The sequence below is a fragment of the Hylaeus anthracinus genome, unplaced genomic scaffold (assembly GCF_026225885.1).
Source record: "Hylaeus anthracinus isolate JK02 unplaced genomic scaffold, UHH_iyHylAnth1.0_haploid 4, whole genome shotgun sequence".
Taxonomy (NCBI): Eukaryota; Metazoa; Arthropoda; class Insecta; order Hymenoptera; family Colletidae; genus Hylaeus; species Hylaeus anthracinus.
The window spans coordinates 8,047,268-8,065,732 of NW_026535289.1; the positions used below are offsets into that span (position 1 = coordinate 8,047,268).

General features: G+C 41.2%; 2 protein-coding genes across 3 annotated transcripts in view; both read left to right on the forward strand.

The window, feature by feature from the left end:
* Positions 1 to 11,440, forward strand: part of LOC128894948 (discoidin domain-containing receptor tyrosine kinase B-like) — a 119,676-nt gene extending 108,236 nt beyond the window's left edge. The window contains exons 10-17 of one of the 2 annotated variants that reach the window (XM_054157063.1): positions 2,210 to 2,385; positions 3,101 to 3,272; positions 4,116 to 4,372; positions 5,076 to 5,213; positions 6,304 to 6,611; positions 7,608 to 7,842; positions 7,972 to 8,121; positions 8,667 to 11,440. In XM_054157063.1, the coding sequence (XP_054013038.1) occupies positions 2,210 to 2,385; positions 3,101 to 3,272; positions 4,116 to 4,372; positions 5,076 to 5,213; positions 6,304 to 6,611; positions 7,608 to 7,842; positions 7,972 to 8,121; positions 8,667 to 8,816 (1,586 nt within the window). In that variant the 3' untranslated portion in view covers positions 8,817 to 11,440. The remainder of the gene's footprint in view (positions 1 to 2,209; positions 2,386 to 3,100; positions 3,273 to 4,115; positions 4,373 to 5,075; positions 5,214 to 6,303; positions 6,612 to 7,607; positions 7,843 to 7,971; positions 8,122 to 8,666) is intronic. The other variant, XM_054157064.1, reaches the window with a different exon arrangement.
* A 2,120-nt stretch (positions 11,441 to 13,560) lies between these two features.
* On the forward strand, positions 13,561 to 17,430 carry LOC128894946 (uncharacterized). Its single transcript, XM_054157061.1, has 3 exons — positions 13,561 to 13,860; positions 14,829 to 14,945; positions 16,140 to 17,430. The coding sequence occupies exons 1-3, from the start codon at positions 13,785 to 13,787 to the stop codon at positions 16,262 to 16,264; spliced, it is 318 nt and encodes a 105-aa protein (XP_054013036.1). The 5' UTR covers positions 13,561 to 13,784; the 3' UTR covers positions 16,265 to 17,430.
* The last annotated feature ends 1,035 nt before the right edge of the window (positions 17,431 to 18,465 follow it).

Below are 18,465 nucleotides of genomic sequence, written 5' to 3' on the forward strand. Positions count from 1 at the left end.
AACCTCTAGACGTAAAATTTATCGAAACATTTTCGCTCTATCTGGATAGTAAACGAATTTTGTTTGCAATTGCATACGGAAAATATCGAACATAAATGAGAAAAGAGGACGTAGCATGCAAGAAAAATTTGTTAATAAATGACTAAATATTCGTGGACGAAAGTAGAAGAATCGAAATGCACGTTTCCAGTGTTTTTTATGCAGAATGATCATCTCCCACTCTCCGTTCCAACGTCCTTTCGTACCACTCGCTGCAGGACATCCTCTACAGAAAATGCAACTTCTAAAGCATTGTTTTATCCTCGGCATTAAATGATCGGCAATAGAAATTTCTGAACAGCGGATAAAATTGATTTTTCGCCATTTTTTTGAGCGTTTGGGATCCTCGTGCAGCATCACTGCGGCGCTGGGCGTCGTTCGAGCGGAAAAATAAACCGTGGGGGGGCGGGGGAGAGCCACCACCTTCGTATCTCTGCAATTTCGACTTTAATTCGCGTGAGCGCGGAGGTCCCCGCGGACCTAGCAGCGAGTCGACCCGGAAAATCTACCCTTTAAATCACGATCTCTTTTCCATGGATCCGAAAAAAGAAAATAGACAGGGATGCGCCAGAGGGCTTTTAATTCCTTTCCACTCCCCCTCGCCGTTCCACTTTTTTTTGCCCTTCCCGCTACTTCGTTCTGTCGCCCTTTTTCGCTCCTGCGACGCACTTCCTCCACCTTTTCTCTCCTTCTAAGTGAAAGAAAATGTAGAGTTTTATCCCTGTTTGCTCCTCGACGTCCAACAGTACACGACAAAAACAATGTACACGTTTTATTCATTATTCAGGGTTTCAAGTTCACGGTAAAAGCACGCCAATCCGACTGGGGCCACTTGACTGACACCATTAATCATTGCTTCGAATAAATACAGGCCGAAGGTACCTTTTAGGGTTTTCCTTGTAATTTTAAAAGGAGTTTTCCAGAGCTGAAAGCTTCCCTGTAAACAATAACAAGAACGTTAAAGAAGTGTTCGGTGGATTGAATTTTGACTCTAGCCCTTTGTTCCAAGCATCAAAGAATCATAGAGCGATATAAACGATTAGGTAGGGAATACAGTGTCTTTATTTATTGAATCCGTTAGCGTTTCTCCATCAGCTTTCGAGCGTCTGGAGCCATTGTGCTGTGGCTCGATCGAGGAAAATCGGTCTCCGAGTTTCTGGGCCGACGTCGAGATCTTGATCGCCACGCGAGGCCACTCGGCCTTCTTATTTATTTCTCTCGTAAAGCCAACGTCGTGACGTCGCTTCCGTTTCAGCCATGCTCGAGGCCCGCCGATAAAACACCAGTCGACCGACGTGAAAAATTAGAAGAATGTAACGGCGTATTGTAAAGTCGCTTTATCGAGGCCCTCGCGTTTCGTCCCCTTCTGGCTCTCCTTTCTTCCACCGCTTCTTCTGCTGCTTCATCCTCCGCTTCCTCGTCCCCTTTTCCGTTCGATCCTTTTGTTTCACCCAGCGAAATGCCGATTAGCCTTTTCAACCCGTCGCGATAAAACGCTACGGGTTTTTAAGCGACGCGAAAGGGTAAAGAGAGGCATTCAAAGAGCGTTGCGTCCTTTATGGCCAATAAAACCGTTTCCGGCGGAAACAGTTTCGCCGGTGTGATTCGGAAGGATCGATTTCGAACGGCCATACGAATTGTGGGGAATCGTTACACGCTCATCGACCCTTTTTCTGGCGAAATTCCAGATTATTATAATACTCGGTTACAACGATATTTAAACGAACGAGGAATTTTCAATACATGTCTTAATTGTTGGTTTTGAAACATTCCTTTCATCTTGGATTGATTTTTACGCCACTGTACATTTCTCTTAACGCTTTAGTATAACACTGTTTAAAAATTTACAGATAAAATGCGTTAAACAGGCCTAACTATTCCAAATCACACATAATGAAGCACTGGTCTATTGTTGCTGCATTAATTCATATGTACGTAGAAGAGAAAATCATCAGAGTTGCGAATAAATAAATAGTGACGTGCAAAGTTGCAATGGTGCATATCTGTGTCAATGTCGAAATTAACATCTATTTCAAGTTTGTTTAGCATCCTCGAGAGGAATTGAAATTCGCGTGTTTTTCTTTTAATTGAGTGCCTATTTATGCGGTAAAGGATAAAGGTACAGTATGATTAGCGAACGTTTTGCATTAAAGAGGACCGTTTGGCATAGTTACAGCGGCTGGAGAGGGTCAGGAATATTTAGAGGTACTAATAGGTGTTCTGACTGCCATTATCCTACTTCTTCTGCTGGTGTTCGTCATTATTCTACTTCTGAATCGACGGCAAAAACTTCAGAGCTCGCCGACCGTGTTGAAAAATCCATTTGGATTTGCCATAAACATGAAGGTAAAAGCTAGCTCATAAATATGCCACAAACTTTTCTAATTTGCCGTTAAAAGTCCGCAAACTTGGCCATCCTCGAGTGACACGAATCGATGTGAATCCTTTCTATGAAATGGTGGTCCCACTTCGATGATTCTCTGCTCCCTTTCGTATTAATACTTGAAAAACTATTTAAGGGAATATTCCTCGTCTGGCTTTGAAAAAACTGGAGCACTTTTTAAATTTCATGAAACAAGAATTATATACGGTATCGGTTTTAAAACTACACTATCGATACATATCTTATTAAAGTATATTCGTATATTCACGTAGCTATTCTAAACAGAAATCCCTCGATGTATGTTTTAGACTCAATAAAAAAAGAATTATTAATTCATGCAATCAAATTGAGTTTGTGATTTTCCTTTGAATGGCATTATTTTTATTCACATACATTACTGTCGCATTACTTTTCCATAGCACTGACGACTTCACCATGTAGTTCTGCTTCCAGCAAAGTTTGAAAAGATTTGCCACCTCCAATATACGTAGTATACTCGACGTCTACGCCTTAGTCATGTTATATTACGAATTTCACTGAAATCCTTGCAGAAACAATTTTTCCAAAGTGTTGAACCGGAATACTCCTTTGAATAAAATTGAAGTATTTATTATCGATTGCGTGTGGTCAACAGATTCCTCTGTAGTCAATTGGAACAAGCGATTCGATGTTTTACAGGGCCTCCTACTGAATTTAACCCCTGGTGGGATGCTGACGGAGACTGCCAATCACGTTTCACCGGACATGCCAGAGGACGGGAGCATGCACGAATCTTTAACAATGGAACAATTCAATTCACCCCTTGTCAGCCCGCAGTATAAATCTACGTACGCAATAGTCGCCACTTCCGGTGAGTTTTTAAACGTGGAATATTCTACTTCTTATTTCGAAGGACCAGAACAATTTATATTCCTCGAACACTTATGGTTAAACGATTTCGCCAAACGTGTAAATTTGACGTTTACATATTTTCAATTTTCTATTATAAATCTTGCCTGAAGAGGCAATTTTGCGAAACGTTCGATCAATAAAGGAGAGCTTCGTCTCTTCGAGACGGACAAATTTTTCACGTCATCAAAAGCAAGCAAGGTACCCGAAGCGCGTATATTTTTCACGTTTATTTGCCTACGCGAATCAAGAAGTTCTCAAAGTGGTGAAATGGAAAAGGCAGAAAACTAAACTCCTCCGGGTCTTTGATGTTTTTTTTTCAGTCCTTCGACGACCGAACGAAAACTTCCAAATATCATACTCCGAAATATTCGTGGACGAGCTTCCGTGTGTACAAATTAAGGGATGATAATTGCGCAGGCTTCGAACAAGTTATTATTTATTTGACGTCACGAGCCTCTATTTTAGAATCATCTTGAGAATCCACAAAGGAGCGAATTTAATACATTAATATATACAGATGTAGAGATCTCTATAGTGCAAGTAACAATCATTAAAATTAAAGAAGATAAAATGATAAAAAATACAAGTATTAATTTGTGTTTGCTCGAATAATTCTTTCCTTGCTCAACTTTCTGAATCTCGCTGTTTAAAAAATAAGTGACTTCCAAAGAAGGTTCTAAAGTAACGATCCAGACGTAAAATAGAGCTTGCAAAATATTTCCTAAATCTTTTTGATTTTTCTTCGTCTATGTGCGAGTAGGGGAACGATGTAGAAAGTTGGTAAAAATCAATTTCTCCCCAGAATCCCCGAAAGATTTAAAGGACGTCTCCGAGGAGAGCGTCCGACTCGACACGAGGCCAGAATCCACCATAGGACCGCCTAGTTGCGCCTCGTCGCCTACCAACTCCCCCGCACGTCATTCTCAACACTACAGGACCCTTCAAAGTTACACCAGTCCAACTGCGAAACTCAATATCGCGGCTACGTCTAATCACCAACGGGACGTCGATCAGATCCACTCGAAACGCTGGCACACAGCGCCTAAGGAGAAACACAAGGTTAGTTTACCATCAACTTGCCCTCTATAGCAGTGGTGCACAACCCCTTTCGCTCGAATAGAACAATATAATCCCGTTTGAAGGCCAAATAGAGTATTTCTGTGTGACATAATATGAAATTAAATTTAAAGAGATTTATTCAAAGGCTTATTTCCTCTCGAAATGTTTAATTTGATGTTCTCTACACCAAAGCGCTACAAAAATCAAGCATTTAATTATTGTAATTAATAGATAACATATAATATATACGGTTATACCTTATTTTAAAATAATGTATTTTCATAAATTTACTCACGTTTTGCTATATTTTTGGTTGATCAAATAACATGGTTCCTGTGTGCTTATATTAACCAAATACGTAGTGACTGTACTCATAAGTATCATATACATATTTTGATACTCTTTAAAATAGAGAAAAAATATATGAAAATTGAGAGGCTGTTCCTTTTACCTCTTTGCTTGTAGACATTTCTAAAATTCCCCATTCTCATTAGCCAAGTAACACAAAGACAACTACAGTCAACGATTTATTAGTATCTGAGTGCAAGCTTCCCAATGATATATAGTTATGTTACACGTATCATATATCGTTGCAAGTCTTGCAATCTCAGCTTAGTGCTCGTGATATATACCTAGCAATAAGACCGTTTGAAAAATGGCAAATAGTTATGGCACGGCTCACCGAACCGCGTTACGTTCGCAGATACCCGCACCAGTCGTCAGTTGGAACATCGCGCCCAGCATGAACAAACCGTATAAGTGCAAGGAAATAGAGCCCACCAATATACCACGACAGTGCCTGCGTACGACAGAGAAACTTGGCTCGAGGAGCATCGGCGAGGTACGAATAAACAACGGAGAAACGCAATTCTCGTTTTATTAGTTAACTTCTTCCCTGGTCATTGATAATTGTTCTAGCCAAAATACACTCAGGTATGGGTCGTTTAAATTTGAGTTTGGATAGTCTCTACTAAAATTATGTCAAACGGTGAAAAATTAAGACAGCTCGAAGAAGATAGAATAATCAATTTGAAAGAAAAAAAAATAAGCTCAATAATTGAAATTATTTGAGTTTGATTTTGTTTTTAAATCATGTAACTCGAAGAGTGACGGTTAGAATAGACTTTTCTGTATAACGATTTTGCAATAGTGGAACAGCGTGGATCGTTGCCCGAATATCGCGAGCCTGTCCGATAATCGATATCAGTGGCGTTGTAACGCGGTACTATTACGACTCGACAATACACCATAACAGGGAACGTCTACAAACTACACGGGAAACTTTGCGCGGTGAACATCGAATAGAAACGACAACGAGGTTTGGAAGATAATGCATTTACTCTGTACATTACTCGCAGATAATATGTGTACATAGTCGCAGATTTCCGTATCGATATACATCGAGGGATTCGCCGATTTACCCGAGCATTACCAACGATGGTACGTCGAGGATATTGTGTAGCGTTCGCTATGTAGTTCCGCTAACTATTAATGCGAGTACGCGAATTATGGCGCGAAAAGTATGCAGAACTAAGAACTTTAATGAAGTAGGCATCAGAAAGTCGTTGAGTGGAATGAACTTTTAAAGACTGTTAACAAGGCAAGCTGAAATTAGGAAGTTTAGCTCTCTGTCAAATTGAGATCTCTAGTTAGATTATATTAAACACGTAAGGTTGAAAATCATACCTAACGCCCCCAAATCCTCCACCAACCAAAAAAAGGTCCTACTAGTCAAACCATTAGAAATTAATACGTGGATCTACTTAATCCTTCAGAATATACAACCCCTCGAGATCTCCGCATTTCAAAAGTACCATCACGACTTCAAACACCCATCCCGAACGAAAAACTAGATTTCAACTCGGCAACCTCCGCTCCTGGAGTCGATACATCCTCTCTGATCTCGATAACCCGTTTTTTCTCGTCCACAGGCGATAGTCTGCGAAACCGTCGGATTGGAGGAGACCGTGCACGACGCCCCCAGATTGGTCGTGGCTCGCGTGCCAGCTTGCACCAGCGACATACGAGCGGGCAGTGGGACGGATCAGATGCGGGAGGTTCGATTTCTGTCGTGTCTGTCCGATCCAAACGTGGCCAGGGTCTTGGGAGTGTGCGCGGTGGAGCCGGTGCCGTGGACGATCATCGAGTACACGGAACTCGGTGATCTAGCCCATTATCTTCAGTACAGTGTGCCACTTACGGGAACGCTTAGGCCAAGCTGCAATTTGAAAGCCCTTAGGTGAGGTTCTGGCTGTTTATGACAGAGATACTAAAACGATACACGCTTACGAGTGTTGCGAAATGGAATCGCGATGATGTCCCGTGATCACTGTAATAATTCCACGGGCGAATATTCACTTATCGTGGCTGGGGCTCTTGCTCGACGAAATTTCGATTCGGCGCGGTCGTTACTTCCGCGATGGATGACGCCACGGTGTCAGGGAAGATGAAAGTATCTGGAAATCAAGGTGTGAGCTTCGAGGACTCGATTCTGAAAGACTTATTTGTTAATTAATTTAGTTACCCTCTTTGAGAGCAACTGGGGGCAGTCACACCTTTGGGTATGTTTCTTTCTAGATTTAAGAAGCAAAAGAATGCTCGCAGTGAGTGAGATTAGAAGCAAGAGAATGGTTCACGTCACATTAGGATGGTTCGCGATCCTTTCTACGTTACTGTTGCGAAACGATTAGAGTATCTACTAATTAATGAACTATCGATAATGAATTTATTAATTTTATTTCTGTCGATATTTATTTCTGGAACCTATTTACTCAAAGTTCCAAGCCACAGAATATGTGATTAATCATCATTTGGAGCTATTGTACTTCCAGAATTATTTACGAGAATCCTGTTCCCGATATGAGCGCTCCTGCATAGGCCTCTTAAATTGTATCTGCCAATAAAAACTGACAGGAGTTCCTCGGATGGAGCATTCGTTTGAATGATACGACAGCTGACAGAATCGCGAAACCTTCACGAGTCGACGTTCGTAAATCTCGAAAACTCTGTCCCCTTGGCCAAAGTAATGCCGGAACTTGTAAATCAGTGACAGCGGCGTGTAATTAATGGTCGTTACCGGTAATTATCGATACCATCGGTAATAAATTCCTATCCGTGGATGGTCCATGAGACGCATTTCCCCAGATGCGCGTCGATACACATCAAAATAAAGTCGTACGAGCGATTCGATCAGTTAACGTCGACGAACCGTAACCGTGACATTGTGTGTCGCCAGTCAAAGCTGCCTGCTGTACATGGGGACGCAGATAGCATCGGGCATGAGGTTCCTCGAGTCGAAGAATCTGGTACACAAGGACCTGGCAGCCAGAAACTGTCTAGTGGGACGCTCCTACACCGTGAAAGTGACCGACATAGCGATGTGCAGTGACCTTTACAAGAAGGATTACAGTGACATAGGCGGCAGACCGCCGGCGCCGATCAGATGGTTACCGTGGGAAAGCATTCTGCTGGTAAGAATAAATTGATTTTTCGCTCACCCTCTTCTCCGTTCCGCGATTTTCTCCTTTTTAACGAGCGCCCACCCGGCGACACTGGTAAGAATAATCGCGAAACGTACTTGCGGCCCGTTTGAATTCCAGGACAGGTACACTTGCTCGAGCAGCGTTTGGTCCTTCGCTGTCACGCTCTGGGAGGTGATGAGCCTGGCCAGGGAGAAACCGTTCCAACATCTGACCAACGATCAAGTCATACAGAACGCTGAGCACATGTACTACGGAGCCGAACTGCAGGTATATTTTTTTGTCGTGAGAAACCAAGCTCCTTTGGTTGCTCCAGCTCTTGAGTAGAATTTTTGACGATGGAAGTACGGCAAGAGATCAGATTCTTGAGCTTACACCTTCTTCGTTATGTATTTTAAAGCGTAGTTTTTTAAAATGTTATAATATTTTAAAATATAGATTCATTCATACGTATTTACAGTTAATCCCATAAGTATTCGTACCCTCTATACCTATCGAAGAAATTTGTCTAATTTAAATGATAGGCTTCATGTTTCCAAATGAACTTTCTATTATCAATATGTGCATGAATAAGCTTCACACATGTATGTATTCATAATTACAAATTGATTTGGAAACATGATGCATTCATTTAAATTAGACAAATTTCTTTAATAAATATAGAGTGTACGAATACTTATGGGACTTTATTAAAATAAAAATTCAAGCAGAGTAAAATTCACGCTACAGAGGGTTGCATTTAACGTTAATCGCGGTTTAAATACAACGTACCATCGCACCACCTTATGAAATCTGACGAATTCCGCTCGTTTCAGATCTACCTGCCGCGACCGACGATGTGCCCCGAGGAGGTGTACAGGATGATGTGCTCGTGCTGGCGAAGGGACGAGACCTCGAGACCCACGTTCAAAGACATTTACACGTTTCTGAAAAACATGATCACGGACTACCGACCCGGTGCATAAACGATCCCAGTTAACTGTGATAATAACGAACGGAGTATCTCCTTTTAGCTGACGCCGAACGTCGAAGAAGTCGAACCGATCCCCCGAGTCGAACTCTTCCCAAGTGTACAATCTTTTAGTGTGCATGCGTTTTGGGAGTATCGATCCGCTTCCATGATCGAAAAAAATGTGTCGACAGTCCTAGGCGACGATAACAGAAATTTCGCTCTTGGTTTCTGCCACTGATACGTCGTCCAGGAAGAACAAGGGCAGACACCGTGCCGGAGAGTGCGAGTAATCGTCGCCTCCGATGTTTTCTAGTCAGTTCGGTCCTTCGTATTCCTACGAGAAGTGCTATCGTGTATGTACATACAGTATTCTGGAGACTGGCGACGCGTACGCTACGATGCTAAGCACCGATAAGTCTATCCACTTGTACATACGAATCTAGATATCGACGCTAGGCAAACGCAGGGAACTTCTCGCGACGGCTGGTGCCTCGAAAGGGGGCTCGATCGTTCCTACCGATTTCAGAACGAAACGAGATCACACACTCGTCTCGTCGAGTCGATCCATGCTCGATGCGTTGGATCGTGTCGCGTAAAGTTGCTACTTGTGTAGAGAGAAATATTCATTTTGTTTACCTGGCAAGGTGTTGGATTCAACTGGTAACATTAGGCTGTTGATATTATGTTAGACGAAACTGTGAAAACTTTGTTGACGAATATAGACATTGTATTAATTAAGCTTTCGATTGATAGCAATTTTTTTTAAAAAATGCAGTCCTATGCAATATAAATGAAAACTTGAACTGCCTTCGTATCCGAAACCGAAACTGAATAATTCAGATACAAAATTAAATAAAACACCCTTGTCAAGTAAACAGTGCCAATACACTGCACAACCTAGAACCTGAAGCACAAGCAATCCTTAATTGAAGAAAATTTGGCGACTTCGCGCGGTACCAACCAACGACTCGTGTGACGTCGAATCGAATGACGTTTCCGGTTGATTTTCGGATTAGTTTCGTTAATATGCGTTCGATCGATTCGATGGAATCGAATTCTCGAGGTGAAACGCCCGAGGTTCCTATAAGCGATCGCGGGACGACTCTAGATGAAAATTACGTCTCACTTGTGTACATTCGAAGGTAGCAAAGTACTTATATCGTTCCATTGTATTCCTTTCCGTTCGAGAAAAAAAAAGTAAATAAGAATGAAGAGATCTCACTATCTTTAGCGGGCGGTAGACTCTCGAGACCCGACTGTAAGCCTGTTCTTCGCGGGAACGCGACGCATATCCACGCTCCTTCTTTGATCTACGATTAAGGGCAGATGTCAGCATTGGGCAGATTTTCGACCTAATGATCGACGATGGCGATTGAAACGGTTAATCGTTGGTTGTCGTGCACGATTGACAAATGGAGTGGTGGTTAAACGATGGTTTAAGTAATCGTTATTCGCTGTGGCCCATTTCTGATTGGGTTAATGATTAATCTTCAATGACTATTAACGTTGACGTTGGTCGATTAATTTTAAATTAGAGTTTCATGCAATATTGTTTTATAATGAAATGTATAACCACGATGCTGTTTATAAACAGTGGACTGAAATAGAATTAATCTATTTCCAAGTATAGTAGGGAAATAATGATAGAGAAAGATATAAATAATGACGACTGAAAAGTACAAAAATCGTGACATTCGGACCTTGATTATTTATAATAGTTTAACCATTAATTCTTCTGTCAATCGTCAATTGTCTTCGACACCTAAAACATCGTTAAACCTCTTCAGACAAAATGTACCACATTTCAAAGCCGCGCAAAACTCATACCATAGCAAACAACAGACGACTGTAATACTTTTGTCCATTTTTGTACTTTCGCTCACTAAAATGCACATAACGTGGCATCGAGTGAGATAACTGCAATCAAAAACCCGGCCATAAGACAAATAGAAAACAACCGACGAATATTTGAATGTACGATGAAAGAATACATTAATACATTTGCATGTATATTAATATTAATGTATTCTTTCATCGTGCATTCAAATATTTGTCTATTGTTTCTCACGTGTGCACATTTCTTCGTAAGCTACAATTTGTAAAAAATATAATCAATGCGAGGAGTGTCTTTTATTTTGTTTCAAACTCGTTGACGCGCAAAATGTCGCAGACTAAACTAAAAATAAAATATACACTTGTCGATTTAATCAATTTTACGTACATAGGTCTGAAGGGGTTGATCAATTTGTTGACTCGACGAAATTAGTCGATCGATCGACCAACTCTGGCGAGGATTCGCAGGAACGTAGCGACTGTTATGCTTCGTGAGAAATCGATACACACGTTTTAGGCTGGCGCCTTGCTCGAATTTTTCGAACCGCGAACGAACGTTTGAACGCGACAATGCAAACCAACTTTTGTCGATTCGACGCCATTAGGGACGATGGACCGCTGCTGGTCGTGAGGAAAAGAGAAAAAAAAAGGGAAAACGAGTTTAGAGTTCGCTCTTGGTTAAGTGCCAAAACAGAGTCAGGCGTTCAAACGTTCCCCTCTGCACGCACCTTTCTGTAATTCTTAAGATGGATTCAAGTATACGTTCAAATGATTAACAATAAAGTACCGAGTATTCCTTTCTGACTGTGGCTACATTCATTCTTTCTTTGCGTCGGGGACGAATTTATATTCATTACAAATGTACGTGTTACGTTAATTGAAATCCTTTTTAACCACTTAACTTACAATGTCGTGTCAGAGACGTGGTAAGTTGACCGACCCAAACATCAACAAGACGTATCAGAGACGTGAATGTCCCGACGTCTGACCGACACTGTTACCGTTTACGGCGCGCGTTATTGGAAATTAAATCGTAAGGCAAAGTGTCAGTAGGTAATTTAGAGCACCTACACCTTGATTCAATATTTGCAAATGAAACAAATTTTAATCTAACCTCTCGAGGTCCTGGTCTTCGAGCACCGCGCTCCAAAAACAGAACTGGTCGAACGGAAGTAGTAGATGCGCGTAATTGGTGCGCGAACAAGTACTCTGGAAGCAATAAATTATCTGTTACCATTTGGGTGACTCGCGATGGCAGAACAGGTTGCCCGCTGATTAAAGCGTATGTATTGTTGCAACCATTAGCACCTTTCCAGCGGTGACCTGAAACAGGGACAATGTTAACACATGATCGAGTAAGTGAGCACGATTCTTTTCAAAAGCCGACAGAAAGATAAACTTGAGAAAACGCTGGCGTAAACAAAATTATCCGCCAGTTCAACCGAATCCGTCTTTCACCGAAAGCGAGATAAGTCAGAGATAAAAATAAGATCACGTACAAGGAAAGCCCCGCGCCATGTTTGCTTATTAACGCTTGCAATTGTTCATGGAAAGAATCTTTCCTCGAATTTGAGGGACGTCGAAGCGAGTCAATGCGCGCATCGCAAACAGTCTGCACCCTTGAAAAAATCCTTTTCTGGAAGTCCCCGAGACTGGTGTGCATATACCGCGTAATAACGAGGCCAGCAAAGATAAAACAAAGTTTTCCTCGGTAACGACGTTACCCGTTTACCTTTGAAGAAAAATGTTTGCCTGTTGAGAAAAGGATAAGATAACGCGTGAACGACTTGCTTCATAAAAACGGTAAACAAAAGGAGTACGTCCTTTTAATCGCATGACCGAGTCACCTTTAAAAAAATGTTCCGAAAAAAGAGAAATACTAAAAACGTTTCGATGGTTATGGTAAGGAGCCACAGATGACAAGGTTGAATCATCGAAAGGCCCGAGTCACTTAAATGCATATCTGAACGATACGGATGGACCGCTACTCAGTGGTCCAAAGTGGTATCTTTAAAGCAAAATTCCATGCTCGATCGGATTCCTACTAAGTCGATATCTTAAAAGGTTGCCAGAACAATCGTTGGTTGGCCAGGCATGACCGACTCCACGAGGTAGTTCCATTAAAACCACGGAACGCTCATAAATCACTGGTAAACCTTTTATCGGCACAATTCGGATAACATTGCTTCACGTCGAGAGGAAGCTCATTAATCTTTCCCTAGCGAAGTGCATGGATCCGGTTCGATCATAGAGACATGGTCGGAAAATTGATGGGGATTTTACAGAGGTGGGGAAGGGTGGCGAAAAGGGTTCTGCCAGACGTGATCTCGTATCGACTTGATGGCTTTCAGCAGTGGAATGACATTCTGAGAAATGGTTCAAAAAATATGTATCGTTAATACATATTGGGTTGATTCATACGTAACTTTCGCTGTAGATAACAAATAATTGTTGGTAGTTATTTTTAGTTCGGTTGCTAAATGGGAACAAGTGATAATAAACGATAGTAGTTATATAATTATGATTTATCATGTAATATGTTTGGAAATAAATTGTAAGGTATGAAATTGAAATTATTAACGAATCAACCTAATAACCGACGTGCAATTCTTCTTTTACATATCTATCTATATCATCTAATCGTTCGATGAATTAAGTTCTTTGATGTTATGTTAGAACATTACAGAATAATGTATCGATACTTTGTTGATTCCTACTTGGTATCGTTTTCCCACGAATAGAACACGTTTTCAACATCTACGATAACGCTTGCATCAGAGCAATAACACTTCGATACCACACGTCGTAACGGTAATAGCGATGGAATATCTGCGTTCTCCGAAGAGATTTCCTTATATCGAGCGCTGTCGATTGCTCGAAGGGGAAGCACGGACGTTCAGGAAATCACCTCGATCGATCGAGGTGCTCGAAGACGGAGCTAACAATATGTTCGTACACTGGTTCCCCCGATAATGAAATGCACGACGACAAAACGGCGTCGAGCGTGCGCGCGTGTTTGGCCCACGCGAGTGTGCGTGTCGCGTAACGCTGGTCGCTTACGTTTATATAATGCCAAGAGCCGGGAAAGTGAGACCATTGAATCGTCGACTGTTAAAGAGACACGCGCACCTCGAACATCAACGACAACATGAAGAACAGTCGAATCAAGTTCTGTCTGCCTGTGGTTCTCGCTATCCTCGTGCTGGCCACTCTGCATTCCATTGGTAAGAAATCTTTCATCTATCCATTTTCATTCCTCTGAAAGTTCCTGCCTTCGAAGTCGAAGATTTCAGCATCAATTTCCGTTATCGTTGAATTTAAACGCCATTTAGTATCGAATGTACGAATTAATCGAGTAACAAAGTGTATAGATATAGATAAGTGGTAACTTCTTTTATGCGTAGTATAAATATTCTGAATGATCAATTACGCAATTTATGTCTATGTTATCATTATTACATGTAAGTGGGAAAACGTTGTGAAATCTCGAAGCCAAACAGTATTACATACATATGGAAATAAAAGTCTTATTGATCGTTGATAGACGGTAATATTATACAATTTATTAAATAATTTGTCGAAGATGATTGCTTGTAACGCGTAGATCCAATTAAAAACGATGGGAAACGCCGATACCACCGTGTGTTTAATTATCTTTATTGTATGAAATGGTTGTATAAACATTTATTTCTTGTAAACAAGAAGGAATCTCAAGGAAAACTCTTGACATTTTCTATTGCTTTCCCGTGTAACCCTCGCGATCTTTGTTGTTCGGCGTTTAGCTTTAATTTCATGGATTATAGATTTCACGACGAGGCTACATGCAGACCCAAAAATAGCTACAGGTTCTCCTTTGATCGCTCGGAGAGCGAATGGCTTTCTTTACCGCAACATAAAAGCGTCGCGGTAAATTGAAACATGTGCCCCAACCGACCCCTCAACCCTTCCTTTCTTCCCGCCCTACGATCCCATACTGTATACTTTGAGAGGGAAGTGGACAAAATTTAATTCACTGTTCATTTAGATTAGTTGATATGTAAACATACAAACTAAGCAGATAAAAAAGTCAATTGTTTAGAATCCAGTAAAGCACCGAATCTTTAAATATATTCAGCAAACTCGATAAAAAGTCCGCGTTATCAAAGAAAATTATTATTTCGAAAGATTCCACACGTGAAAAATCTGTTTTCAGAGTATGTAGCTGCTGAAAGAGTTTGTCGTCCGGAGAACTGTTTCGATTCCTCGATGTGCGAACTCGTGCAGGCAGGTGGACAATGCCCACAATCGACTGACACGTGCTGCAGCGTAGGTACGTTCTCTTAACGTTTCGTTACCGTTCGTGAACGAAGCAACAACTGTAGAACCTCGATTATTGTCCGAGAACTTTGTTACTTGCGTGGTGTCCACAAATAGAGGGGATGTATGCTATGCAACATGTAGTAGAGGGGATATACTGGGGGGGACTACAAGCCGCTGAATTGGTTCCCTCGATTATTGCCTAAGAACCTCGTTAATTGCATGCTATTGACAAGTAGAGCTGGTTCATGGAGTAGGTAGTCACTGCTTGTAACTTAATCCTCGATTATTGGAGGAGTTCCGAGACTCAATTCTTGCAACAATCGAGGTTCATATCGTCGAATCGTGCCAACGAAAACGTAAACGAGACGTTTCTAAACTCACAGCCTGAATTGTTGTCCTCTTGAATTTGTTATTTTTCTCATTGGTTACACGTGTCCGTTATTGGTTGTACGCCAGTTTACGTTGAAACGTCACGCTTTCGTTTATTCGTGTCACGGCGCAAAGTAGGTACACAAGAGCGATGGTAATTACGCGGCGGTAACGATAACGTAACCGTGCGCTACCACTGGATATAGCAATTTCACGCTCCCCGGTACCGGACACACGCAACGCCCGTAATTTCTACTGTGCCAAATCGACCATTCTCGAGATTCACTTTTGCGCGCCGTGAATTTCGAACGACTGACGAGTCAATTCATACGTCACTGTCCGCACTTTCACGAAACATGGCGCCTCGTCTGTCGGAGCTCTGACAACTATGACCAAGATTTTATTTGAGTATCAAATGACGAATGAAAGCAACATATCGAAATTTAATCGAAATAATCTTAGAAATAAACGGTTAAATTTTTAGCTGTTTATTCTGAAATATTTTATTCTACAATTCCAGCTCCATGCGGGTAACAAAGTTCTTTATTGATTGATTATGAAAGTGAGGTGTTTAAAAAAGAAAGACTCGTAGAAATTTCATGAGAACTCATCCGAATCAAATAAATTCACTGAGAGAAAAAAAGATCGAGTATCATAACGACGCGATAACGAGTAAAGTATAAAACGAACGTGCGAGAATATATAATAATAAAACAAAATACGAAATAAGAGTGGACGCAATAACCCGTTTAATTAAATTCAAAATAAAATTCACCGGTTCCTCGACATTCCGCGCGTTTCCCGTTATTTCAAGCGACGTGATTTCTGTCCGCAGTGAAAAAGGAGCACAGAACGCACTGCCACCAGCACGGAGGCGAATGCATGGACAGCTGCAACAAAGAATTGCAAAACCTGGTTAGCGATTGTCCAGCCGACAAAGTCTGTTGTACATTAGTTTAAGGCAATGTTTGTTCACCTTTTCCAACCTCACGGCATAGTTTCACGGTGGAGTTTAATGGAACATTCCACCTTTGTATTTGTAATTTCAAACGCTGAGAGAGAAGGATGCCTGGCTCGATTATTTATATTCAAAGCTAATGCTTCTTTGTAGTAACAGTTTGAAAAGGTATAGATAATAGAAATTCGTCGGATCTATTGCCAAAGATTCGCTATTCGTTAGTTTAAGGGAACACAGAGAGCTAAGTTAACATAAGCGATTGCGACAAGCGGCTACGGCGTGTCCGTTCGCGATGTTGCGTGTAATAACGCGAACCCAGACATGCTGCATTTGTTTGCAGCACGGTGGAAAAGCCACTTAATTGGTTTTACAATTACAACGGTGCATGCACGGGGCGAGGACTCGACGAACGAATGAAAAATCGAATACCCCGCGAGATAATTACCAAGGCACGAGGGATCCGTCACGAATGTGAACTCGTCGACGATAAATAGCGCGAACGTACGCTGAAGACCTACAAAGAACGCCCCTGGATGAAATTCAGACGTAGAATTAAAGTAGAATGTAGATGAAATTCAAGCTCAAGCAATTTTTGATTAACACAATTAGTAATAAATCATTGCTTTTTTCAAGACTGGAACATAATTTGAATCGTACATACTTACGTCATTGAAACACTTATTCAACTACATAAACATCATATATTTTGATGTATATAGAGTATACGATGCTTAACACGGCTAGGAATATGTTTTTTTTTTTATTTTTGCAAATGATACGTAAAAATCCTTTACTTTAAATAGAAAGAATAATTTTCTAAAATAAATTACGTTTGGAATTCCTCAATGCCTTGTATGCCTTGTAAATAGGACACTGCCACTCACGAGTAAGAGAAAAGAAAATTACAGAGATTTCAACGAGAACTTCGATCAAATGAATTAATAACTGATAAAATTGTTATTATAAAAACGCAATTTATGAGCTAAAGAACACTCGTCAGGGGCATTCTTTACAGTTCCTCGCGGTAAACCTGCCACTCGAGCGATGGATTTATTGTAACGAAAGAATGTGTGCGAGAATGCGTTGCGTTAAATGTTGCACGCCTACGTGGCGAATATGTATTTATAATAAAATATGTGTGCTCAGGAATTCTGAATTTATTGCTCGACCTTCTCACCCGATAGGAGAGCGCGCGATTTATGTACTCATTCAAGAATGGGAATTCTCGGCTTCTGCTTCTCACGGAAATGTTATCGCGGCGCTGAACGTATTTCGTCCGATAAAGCAGGCGGTGACATAACATCCTCGAGAGATAGCTGGCAGATCGTAATCTGCGCCGAACAATGAATGAATCATAGCGGAGGTCAGTTACCCGTGTAATCGGCCACTTTATGCGTCTCTCAAGAGTGTTTCTAGGTTAAATCTGTTCAAGATTCGAGCGTGATTTAAAAATAAAATTGCTCTACGTGAAGCAACACCTGTCGATAAGCCCTATTAGTTACAATTTTCTCTAGAATAATAATGAAATAGGAGGAATGTGAATATAAACATTTTAAATAGATTAAGAAATTATCAAATTGAGGGATACAAAATTGAAGTGCAGCAAATCCTACATAATGGCAAAGTGAAATCAGAAATCACCACTTAAAATTCAACGTCCCCAACCACAAGTTCAGGTAAGAGGAACTGGTTACCAACGATGAATAATATACATTAAAAAAAAGTTAACCGTTTCTTTTGATTGAAATCATTACCGGAAGTAAATTGATCCTCGGATCGATATATCCAGCCGACGATAGAGCTTGTTAATCTCTCTCTTTGACGGCGTCCTCGGTAAATAACAGAACGATCAACATCGTCGTGGCACGTAGCTGGGCGAACTGAAAAATACAGGAAGGACGCGCAAGAAAATGAAGAGAAGCAGGAAGAAATAAGAATTAGATGGAAGGGGCACGCGTTGCCCCGGGCGATGCAGCTCGAGCGTTTCATAGAGCGCGAACGCACGCACAGGAGATTTAGGACCGTGTTGGTCAGCCCTCGAGGGGTTCGCTCGCAAAGAATCGCGCAGCACAGCGGAAAAAGGAGAAGTGAACGCCACGGGGCTCCTATCGTCGGGCGTATGAACATCGAGATAAGGAACTGGACAGTGACGCGTTCATCGATGTGAATTAATGCCGTAAACTGTTCCCGTGTAAACGTATAA